The 19,994-nt window shown below is 54.3% G+C and overlaps 1 protein-coding gene across 2 annotated transcripts in view; it reads left to right on the forward strand.

Annotated features, from left to right (window-relative positions):
• The first annotated feature begins 3,998 nt into the window (after nt 1-3,998).
• RPS6KA2 (ribosomal protein S6 kinase A2) overlaps nt 3,999-19,994 on the forward strand; it is a 294,983-nt gene continuing 278,987 nt past the window's right edge. Inside the window, exons 1-2 of one of the 2 annotated variants that reach the window (XM_045080056.1) lie at nt 3,999-4,118; nt 7,689-7,748. In XM_045080056.1, coding sequence (XP_044935991.1) covers nt 4,056-4,118; nt 7,689-7,748 — 123 coding nt within the window. In that variant the 5' untranslated portion in view covers nt 3,999-4,055. The remainder of the gene's footprint in view (nt 4,119-7,688; nt 7,749-19,994) is intronic. The other variant, XM_004769583.3, reaches the window with a different exon arrangement.

Here is a 19,994-nt window from a genome sequence, read left to right on the forward strand (position 1 = left end):
CAGCATCTCGAGCACCAGAGCCCTCACGTTAGCGGGGGTCGCTGGCTGAGATCCCGACACACGCTTCTCCGCACTATTGTGGACGGCAGGAGCTTCAGACCAGTTGGGTCTTCGCGGCACAAGCAGGAGAGTCGGACTCCGGATCTCACTTCCGCGCCCCGGAGGTTTTAGCCTCCTTCGGTTACGGAGACCCAGAGGCCGGAGGGGCTCCGTCCCGCTCTCCTGGGGACACACCAAGTTCTGTTTTCATGTCCTCGAGAGAGTCATTTCTCCTGGAGGCCAGGTTTCAGGGAGCACGGCCCCTGTTCGCATCTCATTTTGAAAGAAAACTTGAGCTGCCTCTGTTTTGACCCAGAACTTTCCAGTTGGGTTCTTCTTTCCAGCTGGTCTCTTGGCTCAGGGGAAGACCCTGTGGGCCAAGCAGCTTCCGAGATGGGAACTGAACCGACCCCTGCAGCGTAAGGGTGGCCCCAGGCCAGCAAGACCTGCCTGCGACGGACTCCGCGGCAGCGGTCACCAACCGGCTCTGCCCTCCGGTGCGCACCTGGCCGCTATCGCCCTGCATTTTCCTTATATAAACCCAGAAATGTTTCCCACCTTTTGGGTATCGCCTTGGACCCTCGTTCACTGTCTTCCCGGCGCTGGCCTCACGGAAAAAATCCTTCCGTCTTTCACCACCACTGGCCCCTCGGCCTTTGGGTTTGGTCAGTGGGGAGTGGCCAGAGCGGGTCTGCACGGGACCCTCCGTCCCGGAGCTCGGGCACCCCTGCGTCCCTCCTCACTACAATTTCGCGGTGATCCCGCGGCCAGGGACACTCGAAGTCCCTCGCACTCCCTGTCGTCTGCGGGACGTGCTTCACCGAAGACCCATTTCAGCGAGTCGCCACCGCGGCCGTTTCTTCTCGGAAGGTGACGCCTGTGGGTGGGGTTCCTGGAAATCAGCGGTTGGAAGTGCTGCTCCTCTTGAAAACGTTATTCGAGGGGGGATGGGGACGGGGACCGGAGAGGGGGGTGGGGATATGGACATTGGGGAGGGTGTGTGCTAGATGAGTGCTGTGAAGTGTGTAAACCTGGCGGTTCACAGACCTGTACCCCTGGGGATAAAAAAATTGTATGTTTATTAAAATAAATAAATTAATTAATTAAAAAAAAGAAAACGTTATTCGAGGACTTTTCTTGGCATTTGATTGAACACTCTGACCCACCGCACGTGATTTCTTGAGTCCTTTATTTGAAGGTTTATCCTTTAAGGTACTCAGTAGAGCCGTCGTCTCCTTTCTGAAAAAACTGTCTTCCTGTCCTCTAACTGTTCATGCCTCTTAATGCCCTGTGAGCTTTCCACGTGGCTAATACTCCCCTGGGGCGATTATGTGTTTTTGAAAGTTGTCTTTTTTATTTTTATTTTTTGGTCTTGCATGTGGTCCATGTTCGTGGTCTTCTGTCGTCCGGGACACCGGGTGCCACATCTGGGTAGATTGTCCTCACGGAAGTGCCACAGGATTAAAAATGAGCGCAGAGGTCATAGCCTGGGGTGGGTGTTTTTACGTAATCATCTTGGTTGCTTCAGAAGACAACAGTGCAGAGTGATTAAGCCCGGGAATGTGTTTCCAGAGCTCCCAGATCACATGAGGCCCTTCTCCACAGCTCGTTCCCCGCTCCCGGCTCCTCTGCCTCACCTGTGCACCGGCTAAACGGGCTAAATGACTCTCAGTGCCTTTGTGAGGCCACACCTGCGAAGTCTGAGAAGGGACATCATGCTGAATCATGAACCACATTTGCAGCAATTCCTAAAGATGTGCCTTTAATAATAGCCCTTTTGTGTCTGATGACGGCTGGTTCTGGTTGGGTCCCAGCATGTCAGCCTGAGGCTGGGCTCCTGGGGTGGGGGGGGCAGCCCTCCTCAGCGGGCAGCAGGGGCCTTGGCTGGTCACAGGAGGTCCCAACCAAGTCCTTTTCCAGATTACGTCTCCAAACCAAAGGGTGATGTTTTCCTGCAGTCTGCCTACCTCTGAGTGCTTGTGGAACATTCCAGAAAGTGGAAGTTTAACAAACGCCCAATAAGACATTCAATTTCACTTCCCTCCCCACTGCCTGTAGGGGCTCCATGTTCTCGGTCGTTCAAGTGAAACGATCTTGGCATCTCACCAGCGCTGTTTTTCTGTCCATGGTTTCCCTATCTTTATTACATAAACATCGTTTCATTTTATGCTGTTAATCTATGACGTCTTATGCTATGCCCCAAATCACCCTATTAGAGTGAACACGTGGAAACCCTTCACTCTGCTCTATCAGCAAAGGCTTTGAAAACAAACAACATTGTTATTATTTTTATTGAATGGGATTAATCTTCACGATCTTGTTGGCCTGACTTTGTGGACAGAGCGCTGCCTAAATCAATACCGAGAGTGGAACGGAGCCTCTGCCATTAACTCTGCTCTGGAATATGGAGTATCTGGGATTTGAGCTAGTTTTTTTTTTTTTTTCCCTTTGTAATCAACTGGGTTTCTTCACGGTTTTATAAAGAGGAAAAGAAGACAAAGGGATCGATAATTTTTGGAAGCAGTAAGCCATTCTCTTAAATATTTTTCTCAGAGATAAAGGAATTTGCTATAGAAATGAATAGAGGTATTTGATTTTAACACTGTTTCCCAAAGAGGGGACCAAGCATCAGAGTAGCACTTAGAGGTCTGGGAGATGGGTCGTTTGTTCTGAGAGAGAAATGGAGTCAACACAAGACAAGGAGACAGAAAGAGAAGGAACCAAGGATGGACAAGGTCCCTTGAGATACGCACACCTCGAGGTCCCTCTGGAGAGACTGGGAGCACCAGTCCTTCCTTCTGGTCCTGCCTGTGGGTGGGTGCCTTCAGGCAAGTTCCTTCTCTGAGCCTCAGGCTTCTCTCATCTATGAAAATGGATTGTTAAATCCACGTTAGATGGAAGTTAAATGAGAAAAAGGGCAGATGAGCACAACACTCTTCCTAGAACTTGGTAAACGACTGACCCTACATTGTTTGAATTAATATTTTCCCCCAAACTTGGGGGACTTGGACACGAGGTGTCATTGCCCATTTAAACAGCCCACTTCGCTTTTGTTCCCAAGGGAAGGCTCTGGGGCCGTGTGGCCAGGGGCGCCAGCGGGGTCCTGCGTCCAGGCGCGGCGGCTGGAGCGCGACCGCGGCGCGCGGGGAGCCGGCGGGGTGAGGGTGGGGGGCTGCGTCCCCTGCTGGCCCCCACCCCGGCCCCACGGTCCTGCGGGCCCTTCTGCTCTCGGGCGGGGGGCCCAGCGCCCTGGATGCGTGGGCGGCTGCGCAGGCGGGAGGCCCCGTTTCCGCGGGCGGGTCAGCGGCAGGTCCCCGCGCCAGGATTTTCTTATCTTCAGGCAGGGAAAGCAGCGCCGGGCACCTGACTCCCTGCCTCACCCCTCCGGTAGGGCGAACGGGGGTCTCCGGCGGTTTGGGGAGTGGTTGGCGAAGGAAGGGGTGCGTGTGCGTGTGTGTGCGCGCGCGAGTGTGTGCGTGTGTGTGCGTGTGTGTGTGTGCGCGAGTGTGTGCGTGTGCGTGTGTGTGCGTGTGTGTGGGGGCGCGCGCGCCGGGCGCGAGAAGGGCAGAGTCTGCCGCAGGCCCCCTCCTCGCCTCCCCTCTCCCCGGCCCTTGGTTGCTATGCGGTTTCTATGGCAGCAGCATCCTCAGACCCAACGTGCACCCATCGTTTAGAGCCAATTAAGGTAAAACAGTGGGGGCTGGGAGGGAGGGCGTGGCAGTGGCGGGGGCGGGGCGGGGCGGGGCAGCCGCGGGGAGGCCGCGAGGGCAGGTTCGCGCCCGGGCTCCGCGGCTCTTCGGCCGAGCGCAGCGGCGGGGGCAGCAGCTCGCGCGCCGCAGCCACAGCCCCCGGGCCGCAGCCCGCTCGCCCCGCGGCCACACCGCAGACCCCCTGCCCCCGCCCCACCCCGGGACCCTCCCGCTCCGGGCGCGGACCCGACCGCCTCTCCGCACTGCCCGGCCTCTGCTGCTTCTCGCCCGCAGTACTTGAGCAGACGGAGAGCGAAGTTTTAAAAAATGCCGATTGCCCAGTTGCTGGAGCTATGGAAGAAGATCGAGGTGGAGCCCATGGACATAGAGGTGAGTGCCCGGGGAGACCGCCTTCTGCGGGAGCCGGGCGGCGCGGCGTGGGCGGCAGAAGGGGCTCCTACCGACGGGGACTTGCCTGGGACGGACCCTTGAGTATTCCCGTGTGCAGAGCTGGCGCGGCGTGCGCGTGGGTGCACCCGTGCGCGCGGACACACGAGCCGCGGGCATGTAGGTGCCCGCGCGCGCACACAGCGGTGTGTGGGGTCAACTAAATGAATGAAGATCAACACTGGGAAGAGAGAAATTGTTGCTCTTCAACCAAACTTCGGGCTTCCTGAGCTCTGTGTGTATCTGGGGGTCCTCCCGGGGCTCCAGCTAACCCGAGTCTGTTTGGTCTTCCTTCAACAAGTGGCCGTCCATGGTAGGAACTCGGCTGGCTCCGGCTGAGGACGGAAGCAGGGCGAACCCGGGCGACCTCTTAAGAAACAGGAGGCGCCAGGATAATGCAGGCTTACCAGTGTGTGCTCGGGGGAGAGGGGCTGTTACAAAGAAAGAGAAAACATAATGGAATGAAGGTGTCGCTGAGGCGGCCCCTCCCCTGGGCGGGCTGGTGGGAGTCACCTGTGATACTGTTTCACTCCCTGCTTCTCCAGGGACCTGGAACTCTCTGGAAGCCTGATCCATGGGATTTGATTTGCTTAATTTGAATTATAGATAATCAACATACATTTTCCCATGAAGAAGTTCCTCAAACTTACGCGTTATGCAATTATGCGTCTGAGACCACCCCCGACCGTTATCAGACTACCTGCGGAATTCCTAGACCTACGTCTCACGTGTCTCTAGCGACTCTGACTGCTTTCCCACATGGCACATTCCAATAACTTGCTAAATGTTGACAAAATCCAAGCTTCAATTTTTGTTTTATTTCCTATCCCAGCATCCTGTCTAAATTCAGTTCTTCACATAGATGTGACTTATGTTCATACGCAGCCTGTTTTTTGACAGAACAGCTTGTCTTTGCTGCTGTGACAAGCCCCGAGCCTAGAGAGGTGACACCTCGGCTCCTGACTGTCATCGACTATGCTGTTCGCCCAGGATGGCGTTCCTGGTGTCCAAGACCGTTCCTTCAAAAGAGCCTCTCACAAGGGTTGCTAGTTCAGGGTTTTCTTTTTTGTTGTTGTTGTTTAGTTTTTTGAGATTTGAGTTTTTTAAAAAACTGAATGAATGAATTGAATTGATAACGATTAGCCAGAAGTTCTTTTCTTACTTCCTGGAGCTTTCTGAAGCCCTCTTAGCAATCTGAACTATGTTTGGGGGGGGGGGGAACCTAGCTGCCAACGACCCCCCCCCCCCAAAATCTGGGCCCCACGAGGTGGGGAAGGACTTGGCTGCAGGTCCGGAAAGGAGGAGAGCAGTGAGGAAGCCGAGGGGCTTTGCAGAATCTCTCGTAGGGCTTCCGACTCCGCAGCCACTGACCAGAGCTCTAAGGAGCAGCTTGTGTCGTGAGTATTTCGGAGATGGGCTGAAAATGGAGCAACAACGTATGTATTCATGTTACTTAAAAAACATGTCATGAACAGCACTGCCTTGCCACCCCGTTTAGAGGGCACATTTTTAAAGTTTTTGAGGCTGATGTGTATGACACAACAAATCATGAAAATTGGATAAAGTAGATGGTCCCGAAGCAAAAGAAATTATCCTTGGGGTTCCTGGGTGAACATTTGAGCACTGTACGCCGTCTGCAGTATGCTTTCCGGAGACAGAGCACCCACTCCTATTGCTTTGGAACCCGGAAAACCAGAGCTTTTTCTGGAACAATTAAACGTGAAGCGTTGGTCCTGAGGTCCTCCGGGTCCCGGGGGGGTCCTCTGAACCCACACAGAGGGGAGATCTGTCTGCTTCATGACTCCGAGGCTCATTTCGCTTTCGGGTTTTGTGCATGTTTTAGGTTGTATGATACTAAAATGTCTCTCCTATCCAGACGTTGGGAAAAATACAGGGAAGACATTTGGCCCCTGAACTCCGAGTTAAATAGCATAAACCCTTGCGTGAGAAGCTTCGCAGGCCCTTCCTACGATAGAAGCTGCGATGCTGCGGGCTGGGGCTTCTGTGACTCGCGTTTGCACAAATTTAACAGGACCGATGACTGTCTTAGCGGCCAGCACTCCGGGGTTCCGCGTTTGTTCTAACTCGGGCTGCTCTCCCCTTGCCTTGCTTTCTCAGACCGGCCCGGGTTGGGTTGGAGGCGCGTGGGCCGGAGACGTGGCTCTCTTTACACAAACCAGCTTTGCATTCACACGTAGACGGGGAGACTCATTTGACTGTCGAGGGAGAGTATTTGCGGTTTTACGAACTGTTTTGAGGTATTTTGGTATATTTGACCAGTGAATGAGGTGTATTGACAGGGAGACGTATGCTGATCAGAAACCGGGCCCTCCATAAAACTCCTGAAGAATCTGGGCTAAAGAAGAAGCCACTCATGGTGTTTTAGCGGGGCTCTCAGTCACTGCTTGCAGCAGACTTACTGCGGCCAAGGGCACACGTGGGTGAGGGGTGGGCAGGGAGGTGAGGAAGCGGACGACCGGACGAGTAAGGGGAGAGCAGAAACCCGCCGCGGGGGCTAGCGGACCTGTTTATGTCCTTTTTGTGTTCTTTTAAAAGAATAAGCCTGACCTTTCTGGGATGTCATCATGCATTAAAGAAGGGAAAAGCCCCTTTTTTCAATATTGCAGATCAGATAGGACTCCCTGACATCTACGGTCTGGCTTGTCCGCTGCTGGTTATCTTACGGCCTCTAGATGAGCAGACTGCCTGGAAGCACGGGGCCTGGGGCGTGTGGTGGCCTCGGTGCCCGGCTGCCCCCGGCCGGCTGTCCTGGTGTCCGGGCTGCCCCCGGCCGGCTGTCCTGGTGCCCGGCTGCCCCCGGCCGGTTGTCCTCCCAGGAGCGCTCTGCATCCCTCGATGGTCCGTGCCGTTCTGTCCGGACACGTACAGGGACTCTGAGGCCCGGGTTAAACAGTCAGTTTTGAGCCATGATTCAGTGAGCAAGACTCAGACCCAGACCCTCCTGGTGAAGCCTTGTCCTCCGGAAACCCTCTCCTTTACGTGTTTTTGGGCCAGGAACTTGACTCAGTCTGAGTCAAGTCATTCTTTGAGCGTCAGCCGAGACTCTGATTTTATTCCATTCAAACAAGAATGGTTACAAACACCTTCCCTCTGTCACTTCTCCGTACCTGTCTGTCAGTCTTTGAGCCCCACGCAAATGCACAGCCCCCACCTCGCGGGTAGGGAGTTACGGAAGCACAGGCCTCTCCTTTCGCTGGTGGCGTGAGTTATCCACGCTCGGCTGATGGAGCAGTTCCCAGCTGTGGAGGCAAACACTCAGGGCTTCATTCTCCAAACACTCAGGGCTTCATTCCCCGCCTGTTGCAGAAAGACCCATTTCCTGCGCGAAGCTTCACACGGTTTCAAGTAGACGCAGGTGGGTGGGGGTCTTGGCGCGGACGCCCTGTTCTGTGACAGGGACTAGGCTGTTCATTCTCCGTGTTGACTACCTGTACACTGGTCTTTACGCGACTGTTGCCGCACTAACGCTGCTCCGTGTGTCTTTGTTGTCAGACCGCCGAGGAGGACCTGCACCCGGACCCGGAGCCCACCGTCGAAGAGACCGCGCAAGAAGTAATTATACACGTTTTATGGGGCCCTGGTTCTTTGGGGAGGAAGGCGGGACTGGGAGGACCAGAACTTGGAGATTCATAGCTCGCGGGCGGTTGTTTCAGTGAAATGTATGTGTGCAAACACACGCCTACACACACACACACGCACAGTGTACACTGGGGTTATATGCTGGCCAGTATGTTTCCCCCCAAAGGGGTACACGAAACATAGGAAGCAGAATCACGCCCCGAGGTCGAAGGCATAGTGTCTGGGCTTGGGCTTTCCAGAGGGAGAGGATGTGTCATCACCAGTGAACACAGGCGTGTGCAATAAGCAGCGGGAGTGGAAGGGACTCACGGTTTCACCTGCTGGAAGGTCGGCGCCGCGGCCTCTGAACACGGGCGGGGCTGTGCTCTCGGGACACCGCCAGTAGAGTGGGGGAGTGGCCCCTCTGCGGGAGCAGTCAGGGGTGTAGACTCGGGGGAGAGACCGGACTGTGCGGAGGACGCGCCGCAGGGGCGTGGAGTGGGAAAGGGCCCAGGGCATCCGCTGCCGCTGCCGGTGTCAGCCTGGTCTGCCCGGGGCCTGGGATAGGAAAGCGCTTCCTTCCAAAGCTGAACCACAGCCAAAGACAAGGGCTTCTGTTGGAGCTGCTGCATTCTGGCCGCTTGAAGAGGGGCCTGTCACTGGGGAAGGTTGACAGCACAATTAAGAGGCTTTCATTTCCCGAGGTGCTTAGCGATGCACCCGTCGAAGCATGAAAGTTGTAAGATGTACGTGTCTGTTGACTGTTCAAAACAGCTGTGGGGGCGGGTCAGTGCACACGGCTGGCTTTACAGACGGCCTGTCGGTGCTAGAAACGGTCTTTCATGCCGGCCGATCTGCAGTTTCAGCCGGTGCCTCTGGCTTACGATCGATCGGTCCCAGGATGACAAGTTGGTGAAATGCTGCCTCGTCTTTGCTGGGCCTTTCCAGTCCACGCGGTTGTCACTGCTCTGCCGGGGGCAGCCCAGCTCTGCCCCTGGCTCTGCAAGGAGCTCCCAGCATCTTGGACAGGATGTTTGGCCTCGTGTCCACTGTGTATTCCCTGGGAGAGTAGGTGTAGCCCTGTTTGTGCCAATTCCAGAGGTCAAAGGGCAAATGAATGTAGGAGCCAGAGACTGACTTCCCTGAGCAGACAGACTGACAGCCGCTCGGCCTCCCAGGAGCGGGAGTGGCTAAGGGAGGAGTGCCTCCCTGCACACGGCCGAGGTCCACACGCCCAGGGTCTCAGAGAAGCCAAGCCACGCCCGACCTGCCACTTGTACTTACGCTCCGCTAGGCCCTCGTGGGGATTCTGACGGCCAGAAACCTCTGGTGTGCTTCTTGCAGGCAGGTTAACACGGGTGGTGAGCAAGCAGCCCGGCTCAGGAGGCCGGCTCTCGGCGCTGCGCTCGGTAGCCGTGCCCACCCTGCCTGCGGGAAGGCCAGCCTGAGCGCCGAGACTGCAGCGGGACATGCACAGAAGTGCTTGTGCAATTAATAGGGAATCTCTTTTTTAAAAAGGTTATTTATTTATCTGAGAGAGAGAGGTCCATGAGCACAGATAGGGGAAGGGGCAGAGGGAGAAGCCAACTCGCCGCTGAGCAGGGAGCCCGATGCCGGGCGCGATCCCAGCAGCCTGGGATCATGACCTGAGCTGAAGGCAGACTAAACTGACTTAGCCACCTAGGTGCCCCTAACAGAGAATATTTTAATTCGTTAACAGTATTTATTTCCAGAGATCTCCTAGTCTCAATGTGTCTTATCAGATGGAAATGCAGATGCTGGTTTGTCACAGTAAAATAACTCGACGTCTTTCAAATTATTTTTTATAACAGGAGGTGAGACACAGTGAATTATTACTATTTCCTGATGGTAGAAAATCAACTTAACTTTGACTTTTAATAAATAAAAGAAGAAAGTTCCAGCAAATTTTAGGAGTAATTTTGCAGGACGTACTGGGGATATGTGACAGGTTTGTGGTGTTTGGGGCTTCCTGAGAAATGACGGGGCCACAGGCCGCTCCTGTGATAGACGATGCTGGAGGCCGCCTACAGGTGCAGCCCCGGCAGCCCCGTGTTTACACGACCACCTGCGGGTCGGGGGGCAGCGCGCACCTCCCTGTACGTCCTGTTGACCTTCAGAGTGGAGCCGCGGGCCCTCCTGAAGGATTGTGGCTCCGACATGGGAGGGAAGCAAGAGAGAGAAGTCTCACGTTTGGCCAGTCTGTTTGGCCTGGGTGATGATGAAAAACCCTATTTGGGAAAAATCATTCAAATCAACACAGTTCATTCATTCACTGGATCAAGCATATTCATGGGCGACCTGTGGGCAGAACATGGTGCCCGGCATGGAAGGGTGATGAGGAAAGTGGGTGTGTCCCGGAGGCACGTGGGAGAGGACGAGCGAGAGGGTGCGGGAGCCGCTGCAGCCTTGTTGCTCTGCTGAGGCTACTTTGTGGGGCTCCTTCTTCACAGGGATGTATTTTTTTTTTAAACATTTTTATTTATTTATTTGACAGACAGAGATCACAAGTAGGCAGAGAGGCAGGCAGAGAGAGAGGAGGAAGCAGGCTCCCTGCTGAGCAGAGAGCCCGATGCGGGGCTCGATCCCAGGACTCTGAGATCATGACCTGAGCTTAAAGCAGAGGCTTTAACCCACGGAGCCCCCCAGGCGCCCCACAGGTGCGTGTATTAAAGCAGAGGACGCACTTGGGACGTCTTCTGTCCGAATATCTCAGTGTGTGGTTCTCATCAGTTGTATTTCACTTCACGGCTCTGTCTGTGGAGGAACAAAAGATGGCGAGTGAGACAGGAAGTTGGCGCCACGTGCGTCTTCCCCACGGCCACGGAGAGAAAGGCCCCACGCCCTGGGGTGTCGGGACTGGGGTGGAGTGTTTGTGTCCTGAGTCCAGAAGGGCGACTCTTGGTCAAATTTCACTTGACACACAGCAGGTGAGACCCCCAGAGAGTCTGGAAAAAACCACAGACTCCAAACAAGAAACACCTTCAGCAGAAGGCGTCAGGAAGCGTTTCTTCAGCCGCGTCCCTCGGGGTTAGGGGGAGGGACTCCCAGTCGTGGAAGGGAGATCCGAGAGCGGAGAGGTGACTCCAGGGTGTGTGGGAGGCTCTGCACCGGCTCTGCACCGGCCGGGAGCCTGTCCCTGCTCTCTGGGGGCCGTGGTGTGGAGTGGGCGGCAGCAGGAGGCTCCTCCCCGATGCGGCCGCTCAGCCCCTGACACCGTGTCCCTGCCTCTGTGTCGTAGATGCGGGTGTTTCAGACAAGTTCCCGATTTCACAGAACGACCGCGGAAAGTCCTGGCGTTCGGTGTGTACGTCTTTAAAGTGCTGCGCCGTCAGGACTCTGTTTATTAACAAGCCCCACTTGCTGGTCGACTCTGGAAACCAGGTCCTGATACTTCGTCCCACATCTGCATGGCTTCACTCTTATTTCCTCCAGACGGCTGGGGTGTCTCCCTGCCCCCCCTGAGCTTCTACTCCGGGTTTTGACAGTGGAGAGCCTGACATCTGTAGGGCGGGGCAGAGTGTGGGGCCGCACTTGCTGAGGTCAGAGGTCAGCTACGCAGGCCAAGAGCTGGGGCGGGGCGGGGAGCGCGTACCGCGCAGGGAAGACAGCTCCGGCCGCCCTCCCGCCGCTGTCTGAGGATGCTTGAGGATGGCGTTCCTGCTGCAGGGCCCCTGGCTCCTCAGGGCTCAGGTGGGCAGCTGCTGGCACGGTGACCTGTGACTTCAGAGCACCCGTCAGCGTGGCCTCCTCAGTGACCAGCAGCCCGACTTCTGAGCAGCTGCGTTTTGGACCCCTTGATTTGTCTGCTCGGGGGACGCAGGCTGGAGCAAGACCCGGGAAGAGCCTCGGGCGACCTGGAGACCCGCGAGAAGGGTGCGGCGCTTCCCAGGTGTTGTCAGAACCCTCTGGGCTAGAGTCGGGTCCCCGGTCATCGCCTGGGTCGCCCTCGCCCACCACCCGCACGTCCCAGCAGATCCTCTCCGCCCCGTCTCGCACGGGGCTCCAGACACAGTTCGTTGTTCCTCTAAAAAGAGACAGAAGCAGCGATCCAAACCGGCTGCATAGAAATGAGACAAGAGGAATAATGAAGCCTCAGGACTCACGAAGCCATTAAGAGCGAAGCAATTAGGTTTCCAGCGACGGTTTGCAGTTGGGAACAGAGGGACGGGCTTCTGTCCCCGCGTCTTCTCCTCCTGCCTGTCAGGCGCTCGTCACGTCTCCCGAAGCTGGGGTCACCCACGCCCCCCTTCCCTGCTGGCGCAAGCACGTTCCTGTTCTCCTGTCCAGCAGAAGCCGGGCTTTCAGCCCTTCAGAGGCTCTGGCCAAGGTGCCGGGACCGGAACGTATGTGGAGGAGAGGGTCGTGTGGCGGAGCCGGCAAAAACCTTACGTGTTTGACCCACCGTGGGGTCGGCAGGAGGGGTTGTGGGAGGACGTGGCCTCTTTCTGCTTCTGGGACCAAGCCGGCCGCATGCACGATTCTGTGGGTGTGTCTCTGCGACGACAGAAGGACGGCTCAGGCAGCGCTGACGGGACCGTTCTCGGAGCCCTGGGCGCCCACCGGGGACCCACCCTGCTGTCTCGCGGTCCGCATCCGGGGCAGCGCGGTGCCACGTTTGGGCAAGCAGAGGACATTACCCGCGTGGCTCTGTGTCCGGGCTGCGGCCCGTGTGAACCCGCGAGCGGCCCGTGCGGGCCTCGTGGCAGCTGCTGGGAAAGGGAGGACCGTGGAGGTGGCCCGGGCTGGCCACCAGGGCAGTGACTGCGGGGCGGCTCCTCCCGGACCAGGGGGGCTGCCGTGTCCCATCACAGCCAGCCACAACCCGTGTCCCGGTGGCTGCTGGGCCGCAAGGCGAGCACCTCGTACAGCGGTACGTCCACGCAGAGCACTGGGGCGGGAGAAGCCCTAAGGTCAAGTCTGGGGTGTCTTCTAGGGCCTCCTGTGTTTGAGCCCCCAGGGAAGGACGGTGCACCAGTCCCGCCAGAGAGGAAACCCAGTGACCCGACAGGGTAAGGACACTGCCCTTGAACACGAATCTGATCTCTGTCCCCTTCCGTCCTTGGGAAGCCACAGACAAGAGGGAGCGTGGGGGTGCGGGGGGCGCAGGGGAGCGCGGTCCGTGACCCGCCCTCGGTGTTTCAGGTGGTAAAACCAACAACGCATCCAAAATGCTGCGATTTGGTCCGTGTAACGCGGAGCCAGCAGAGAAGGGCCTTTCAGACCGAAGCGATTCACGCTGCTGTACGTTCTCGTCCTGGAGTCACTGACCCCCGGCGTCGCCGACGGGGCTGGTGGCTTTATCAGGGCCTGGGTCAGACGCAGTGGTCTGTTCTCTGCTGGGATTAAAGCGAGGTGACGGGGGCCTCCCTGCGCAACAGGAGGCCTCGGGCAGCGTCCCTGCGGCCACATCTGCTCCTCTCAGGGCTGTCGGGAGCGCGCGGGCTCTACGCTGTCCCACTGGGACTCTCTCTCCTTTCCGCTTTTCAAAATTCTCTCCCGCTTGTTTAAAGTCAGAATATACAGACTTGGTTTCTATGGGTACCAGAAAATCCAAGAATTGCAGAAGTTCCTTATAGTCTGTTAATCTCAAATGGATAATTTGAGTCATTGTGGTGAGACGGGACACCTGTGTCCTGCACAGTCACGCTCTGTGTGCGGGTAAAGTTCAGAGTGTCGGGTAGTATATGACTGTGCAGATATTTTGATGTAATGAAGAGTAAAACAACAGAACCATCCTCTTGTAGCATAGAGGCAGCTGGGAGCTGGGTGTGGAGACATAGACTTTGCAGTTTCTGTGAGTCATAAACCTCTCTAGGGAATCATTAAGACATATTTTTCTCCAAGATGTAGTACGAAAACACCCCTCGGTGCCAAATGCATGTTGAGTCAGCCGCCGGCCGGTGTCGGCAGCATCTCTGCCGTCCGTCTCTGCCTCGGCCCGGCTTCCCGGGGGTGGGGGGGGGCTCGGTTCTCCTGGCTGGACCCCGATTCCCACCTGCCCCAGAATGACGGGAGCAAACCCAAACAGTGGGCGCAACTTATAGGCAAAGAACTCGAAGTCTCCATGAAGACGTGGTTGGGGCAGCATCTCCTGTCTATTTTAGGCAGAAACATGAGCACGACCTCCCGTTCTTCAGGAAATCATAATCTTTAAGGATCCAGACACATAAACGCCTGTTTCTAGAGTAACAGGATAAATACCAGAGCGCGATTTCTAGCTTCTTCTCAAAATGACGAGGGTCTCGGGGGCCGTGGGGATCAGAGGCCCCGGCACACGCCTTGTGGAGCCAGCCCTCCCCTTCCCCCGCTCCTCAATTCTTCCAGCAAATGCGGAGTGAGCGCCGTGTGCCTGGCGCTGTGCCAGGCTCCGGGACGCAGTGACTCAGATAAAAGACAAAAGTCTCCGTGCGTGGGACCTTCTGTCTTAGCGATCCTGCAGATAAGCGACCAAGTGACGCCATTCCACACGGCGGCCAGTGGAGTGCGGAGAGCGGTGGGGCTGGAGGGCGAGGGGCCGTGTCAGCAGAGCGCTGGGTAGAGACGTCCGTTCTCGGTGGGCGGCGCTCGGGTTGGGACCCGAATGCAGGGACAGAGCAGCTACGGAACCTGGGGAAGACTGTCCGGCCACGGGTGGGTGCGGCGGCCCCGCGAGCGTGGGAGCCCAGGGTGGAGAAGACCGGGCTCAGGTCTCTGGGGTCACTCTGGGTTTTCTGGGAAGCTGCGGGGACCTCCAAGCAGGAGCCTCCCTTGGAGCTCGCTCGGGCAAAGTGGGCTCCCGGAGGCCAGCCCAGGTGAACGGTGTGTACACGTACAGCTGGCCGTGTCAGCTCTCCGGGAATGGCCTCCGGTGCCCCTTTCCAGTCCCACGGATGGGGCTTGGGCAGCAGACGTGGATGCCCACGGTCTTGGAGGCTGGACGCCTGACCAGAGGTGCCAGCTGTCGCTTCCTTCTGGGCGGAGAGGGAGAACCCACTCCAGGAGCCGCCCGAGCCTGGTGTGGCCGGCCACCTCTGTGTCCCCACGTTGTGCCCGTGTGGCCGGTCCCTGCTCTGTCCTCGAGGGAGCTTCTCCCAATGTCTTCATACACGGACTGTCACACTGCATTGGAGCCCACCCAGCCTGATGACTTACTCTTAACGAGTCATGTCTACAGTGACCCTCTTCAAATCAGGTCCTGTTCTGAGGCCCTAGGGTTTAGGACTTCTGAGGGCAGCATACAACCTATAACAAATACTGTGTTTGAAGCATCACAGACCTAGAGTTCCAGTGGCCGGAAGTGCTCTTCTAGGTGCTGGCAGGGCTGCACTCCATTCCAGAATCCGTTTCCTTGCCTTTTCCAGCCTCCTGGGGGGCCCGAGTGCCTCGGCTCCCCCCGCCCTCCTCTTCTGCCTTCCCCTCTGCTGACTCTGACCCTCCTGCCTCCCCCCAGGAGGACCCTTTGATGACATCAGACCCATCTGTATAATTCAGGATAGTCTCCCCATCTTAAGATCCTTAACTTCAGCATGGAAGGTAACCCCACACAGGGTCCAGAGCTCCCTATGTGGAGCTCCCTGGGGGCCGTTATTCCCAGTGTGGGTGTCGGTAGGACAGCTGGTCTGGTCTCTGCACGCGTCTAAAGGGGAAGGACCACTGCATATCACAGGGATGAAAGAGACAGAGTAAAACATAATGTGTACACCCAGACTGGGTCCTGGTCTGAAGAAACCAACCGTAAAACACACTTCTCGGGGCAATTGGAGGTTGTGGCAGGTGGAATAGGTCATGTTTTTGTAGATTACTTTTTATTAGTATTTTTTGCTTACACATTTTTAGGTAAAGTATATGAATCATAGATTTCATTGTTAAATATTTTTTTTCTTGAACTTAACATTTTCCTGCATAAGCAGAATGCCCATTCTGCCTTCCCCCAAGCCATTAGATCAGGAGGGTCAAAAGCATCTCAGTTTATAAGGGCTACCTACCCTTCTGTGCACGTTATTTTACTTCCATGGGGAAAAAAAAACAGTTACAGCTGCATCTTACCCTGTTGGACAGGGCATTGGTGCTAGCTATTAATTGAAACAAAGAGCACTAGCTGCTGAGCTTTTGCTATGAAGCTTTTAAACCCCGGAGTGCTCGGTTCCTGACTCAGACACGCCTTCTTTACTGCACGGGGATTTGGGGCTTGCAGCCTAGGGCCTCGGCCAATGAGTACATGATCATGAACAGAGTCGACGTAAGTTCTGTGTGCCTTGAAAGGAGTTAAGAAGCGGTTGTAAGTTCGTTGTGAATTGGGGCTAATTCTGCTTCTTGATTGTTTTTTCTCATGTGAAAACTTTACTCACTTCTGAAGGGAAAAAAATCTCGGGTGAGTTACTGGTTCAAAGCAAGCAAGCAAAGAAACAGCATCAACAGAAGACTTTGGGGCTCTGGTTCTGCTTACGATGCAGAAAATCACAAACAGAATGTTCTTGGGAGTGAGAAAATTCAGCTGAGCTACAGAGTTGTAACTTTCTTTGAACCCATCAGAGAGCAAGGCAACCAGGGATCTTTATCCTGAAGGATGACAAGCCCCTTGGGGAGGGCTGGGACATGATCTCTTTCACCTGCGGCTGAGAACAGGTGGAAGATAGGGCCGTGGGAGTGGGTAAAAACAAAAGAGCTGAGTGGGGGCTTCTGTACAGTTGACAATCTGGGGGGCAGATGCGAGCCCACACTCTCTTGCATGTCCTCTCCATGGGCCTTCCTTGGAGGTATGTGAGAAAGATCAGGGCCAGGGCATGACTTGTGGGAGACTTGAACTCAGCTCCTAGCACTTCTCTCACAGGATGCAAAGGCCTAAGCCACTGGGAGGAGCCCCATGCTCCTTCCAACCCTTAGGAACCTGGAGGGACCCTGTCTGTGGGGTAGCTAAAGGCTAGGTGCTGTGAGAGGGGTCAGGATCCCCTCACTGCTCCCTGTACTTCTAGGTATTACCAATAAGAATTGGAAATTGAAATTAAAGTTATATGCGACAACATGCAAAGACTGTAATACATGGGGATAGATCTAACAAAACGTGTGCAAGGTTTGTATGCTGAAAACTATAAACCACTGCTGGGGAAAAAAACACTGCTGAAAGATTAAAGAAGACTTACATTAATAGAGACATACTATATTCATGGACAAGAAGACTCAATACTATTACGGTGTTCATTTTCCAAACTGGTTTTGCTAGTCAGCGCAATGCCAACTGAAGTCTCAGCAGATTTTTTCCCTTTTATTTTTAGAGCAGTTTTAGGATCACAGAAAATTGAGCAGAAAGCATCAAGATTTCCCAAATAGTCCCTGGCTGCCCACATGCTCCTCCTCCCCGACTGTCACTGTCTCCCTCCAGAGTGGGACACTTGTTACAGTCGATGAACAGACATCGACATGTCACAGTCCCCCAAGGCCGAGGTTTGCATGAAGGTTCGAGTGCGGGGCTGTCTGGATGGTGTGTGATGACGTTTCCCCGTCGTTACAACATTTTACAAAGTCATTTCACTGCCCTGAAGACCCTCTGTGCTCCTCCGAATCTATTTCACCTTCACTCTGTGACCTCTGCTTCAGGGTCCTCATCTGTTAGTGCAGATAAGATTTTGTCTGCCTCGTAGCTGTGAGATTAAATGAGGAAATACTGTGTGACAGTTTGGCTCACTGCCTGCCCACAGTGAGCACACTGTAAATGATTGCTACGAGGATGGTCTGCACTGCTATGGAAGAAACACCTTAGGAAGCATCTTAAATAGGCTAATTACGTTTTCTTACATGAAAGAGCAAGGTGTTTTCAAATGCATCGGCAATAGCTATTTACATTGAAGCATTTTAATGGGGACATTTTAAATAGATTCTGCTCTGTGAGCCATCATGGAAACGCTCTGGCTCCATAGTGCTTTTCCAGCTTCTAGTTCCTTTGATTTTGTGTGCTTGAAAGTAATAACTGTATATTTAGAAAACATGGTATATGACTCATGGTTTTCATTAATTTAGACTATCCTTTATTTATTTATTTAAAGATTTTATTTATTTGAGAGAGAGAGAGCGTGGGGGAGGGGCAGAGAGAGGGAGAAGCACACTCCCCGCTGAGCAGGGAGCCGGACCCAGGGCTCAGTCCCAGGACCCTGAGATCATGACCTGAGCCGAAGGCAGACACTTAACCGATGGAGCCCGCCAGGCATCCCTGTCTGTAATTTGAGTATCTGTTTATCAGCTACCTGTCATTGACATCATCTATTTGTTCTATTATTTTTTTGTCAATAAGTCTATCTTTTATCTACCTGTCAGCAGTATGTAATTATGAGATTGTGCATATATATGTATGTGAATGTGGTAGAATATAGTTTGTTTGAAATGCTTCCTATCATAATTTCCCTTCTCAGTTTTGAAATGTCTCTCTATCATCTTTTGCTGGTATGACCAGTCATGGGGAAGGTGAGGAGGAAAACAGCCAGAGAATGAGGAAAGAAGTTTTATGCCCTAAAAGAACTCCTACCAGGAAGTGCACAGCCCTTCTTCTGTAGGAAGTTGCTCCTGTAAGGAGGTCCAGAGAAGTGCAAGAGCATGAACTCCAGGCTCTATGTCCTCACTGTCCTCAGAGTCGATCTTTTTTTTTTTTTTGGCGGGGGTGGGGGAGGAGTGATGGTTATTAGAAACACGAAAGGGATTGAAGGGTCAATTTGAGTGGGAAGTGTGATCCTCACTTCTCCCCGGCCAGGTCTAGAAAGTGCACTTCCTTCTTTAGAGATACACAGTGGTCATGACCTCCATGGATCCAACACAGCTGAGGGTGCTGGGTCTTAGCTATGCGGTGGGACTTCTGGGTTTGGCTGCTTGCAATTGGGATTCTCAAGGGAAGAGCCACTTTTGAGGGAGTTTCATAGGAGTGCTCGGGGTCCACCCTCGTGGGGAGTGAGGGGGAAGATTGTGCAGAAGGAGCATTGTGCACAGATGTATCTACAGCAAAGGCCTTACCAACCCAGGGACCAGGTCCTTCTACCCATCGCTGGCACCATCCAGAAGGGGAGGAGCTCTTGGGGGAAGGGTATCTCCTAGCTGAGGGCAGTGTCTTGCAGGGATTTGATTTCACAGCCACTGGAAGGATCTCCCTTCCCATCTTGGAGGAGTAGGGCTGAAGAGCTGGGAGTCATACTCCGGTGTCTGCAGTCAGACTCTTGGTGGGTTCTGGTTCCAAGGAGGTCTTTCATCATAGAAGTAACACTCCCAACTGCATGGCATGGTCCAGCTCCAAGGAAGAGAGAACTTCTGGCCAGAGGATTTTCATGGTCAGGGCTCTAGTGTGATGGGAAGAGCAAGGAAAAAACTTAGTCTAGTCTAGAAGGGAAAGGGAAAGAAGAAAGAGTGTCCCAAATTTCAAATAAAAGGTCATGAAAATCAACATGGGAGTCAGGATGGACGGTCATGAGTGTGGGATCTCATCCCTGTCCTGGAGAAGGGAGTTAAGGCAGCAGCACAGATACCAGACCTGCTGGTCTGGTTGATTGAGACGGGAAGGAGCTAATACCAGGTAGAGGGAACATGTCAGACCCCACGACAGAAGCAGGCCTGTGAGAAAGCACACTGGTGTGAATTCACCCCGCTGAGCCTCTAAGACGACCTTCCTTGTTTCATTCCCTTGGAGAAGCCCATGAGCTTGGTGTAGCTTCTTTCTTGCACACGGATTGAGAGGTGTTTTATGAATGTTGTTTTTTTTTTTTTTTTAAAGATTTTACTTATTTATCAGAGAGAGAGGGAGAGAGCGAGCACAGGCAGACAGAGAGGCAGGCAGAGGCAGAGGGAGAAGCAGACTCCCTGCTGAGCAAGGAGCCCGATGTGGGACTCGATCCCAAGACGCTGGGATCATGACCTGAGCCGAAGGCAGCTGCTTAACCAACTGAGCCACCCAGGTGCCCCGAGAGGTGTTTTATACTCTGGACCAGTGATGTCATTCTTTGGGGAAGATACTTAAAAAATTATGGCAAAACACACACAAACTTTGTCATCTTAACCATTTTTAACTGTACAATTCAATGGCTTTAACATCCACACTTTTGGCAACCATCACAACTGACCCTCCAGAAAACATTTTTTATTTTGCAAAACGTAAGCTCTGTACCCATAAGCAATAACTCTCCATGTCCCCTTCCTTCAGTCCCTCCCCTTCCCCCACAGGCTTAGACACCCTTCTACTTTCCGTCTCCATGATTTTGACTACTCTAG

The sequence above is a fragment of the Mustela putorius genome, unplaced genomic scaffold, assembly GCF_011764305.1.
Source record: "Mustela putorius furo isolate JIRA1106 unplaced genomic scaffold, ASM1176430v1.1 tig00000450_pilon_pilon_pilon, whole genome shotgun sequence".
NCBI classification, from domain to species: Eukaryota; Metazoa; Chordata; class Mammalia; order Carnivora; family Mustelidae; genus Mustela; species Mustela putorius.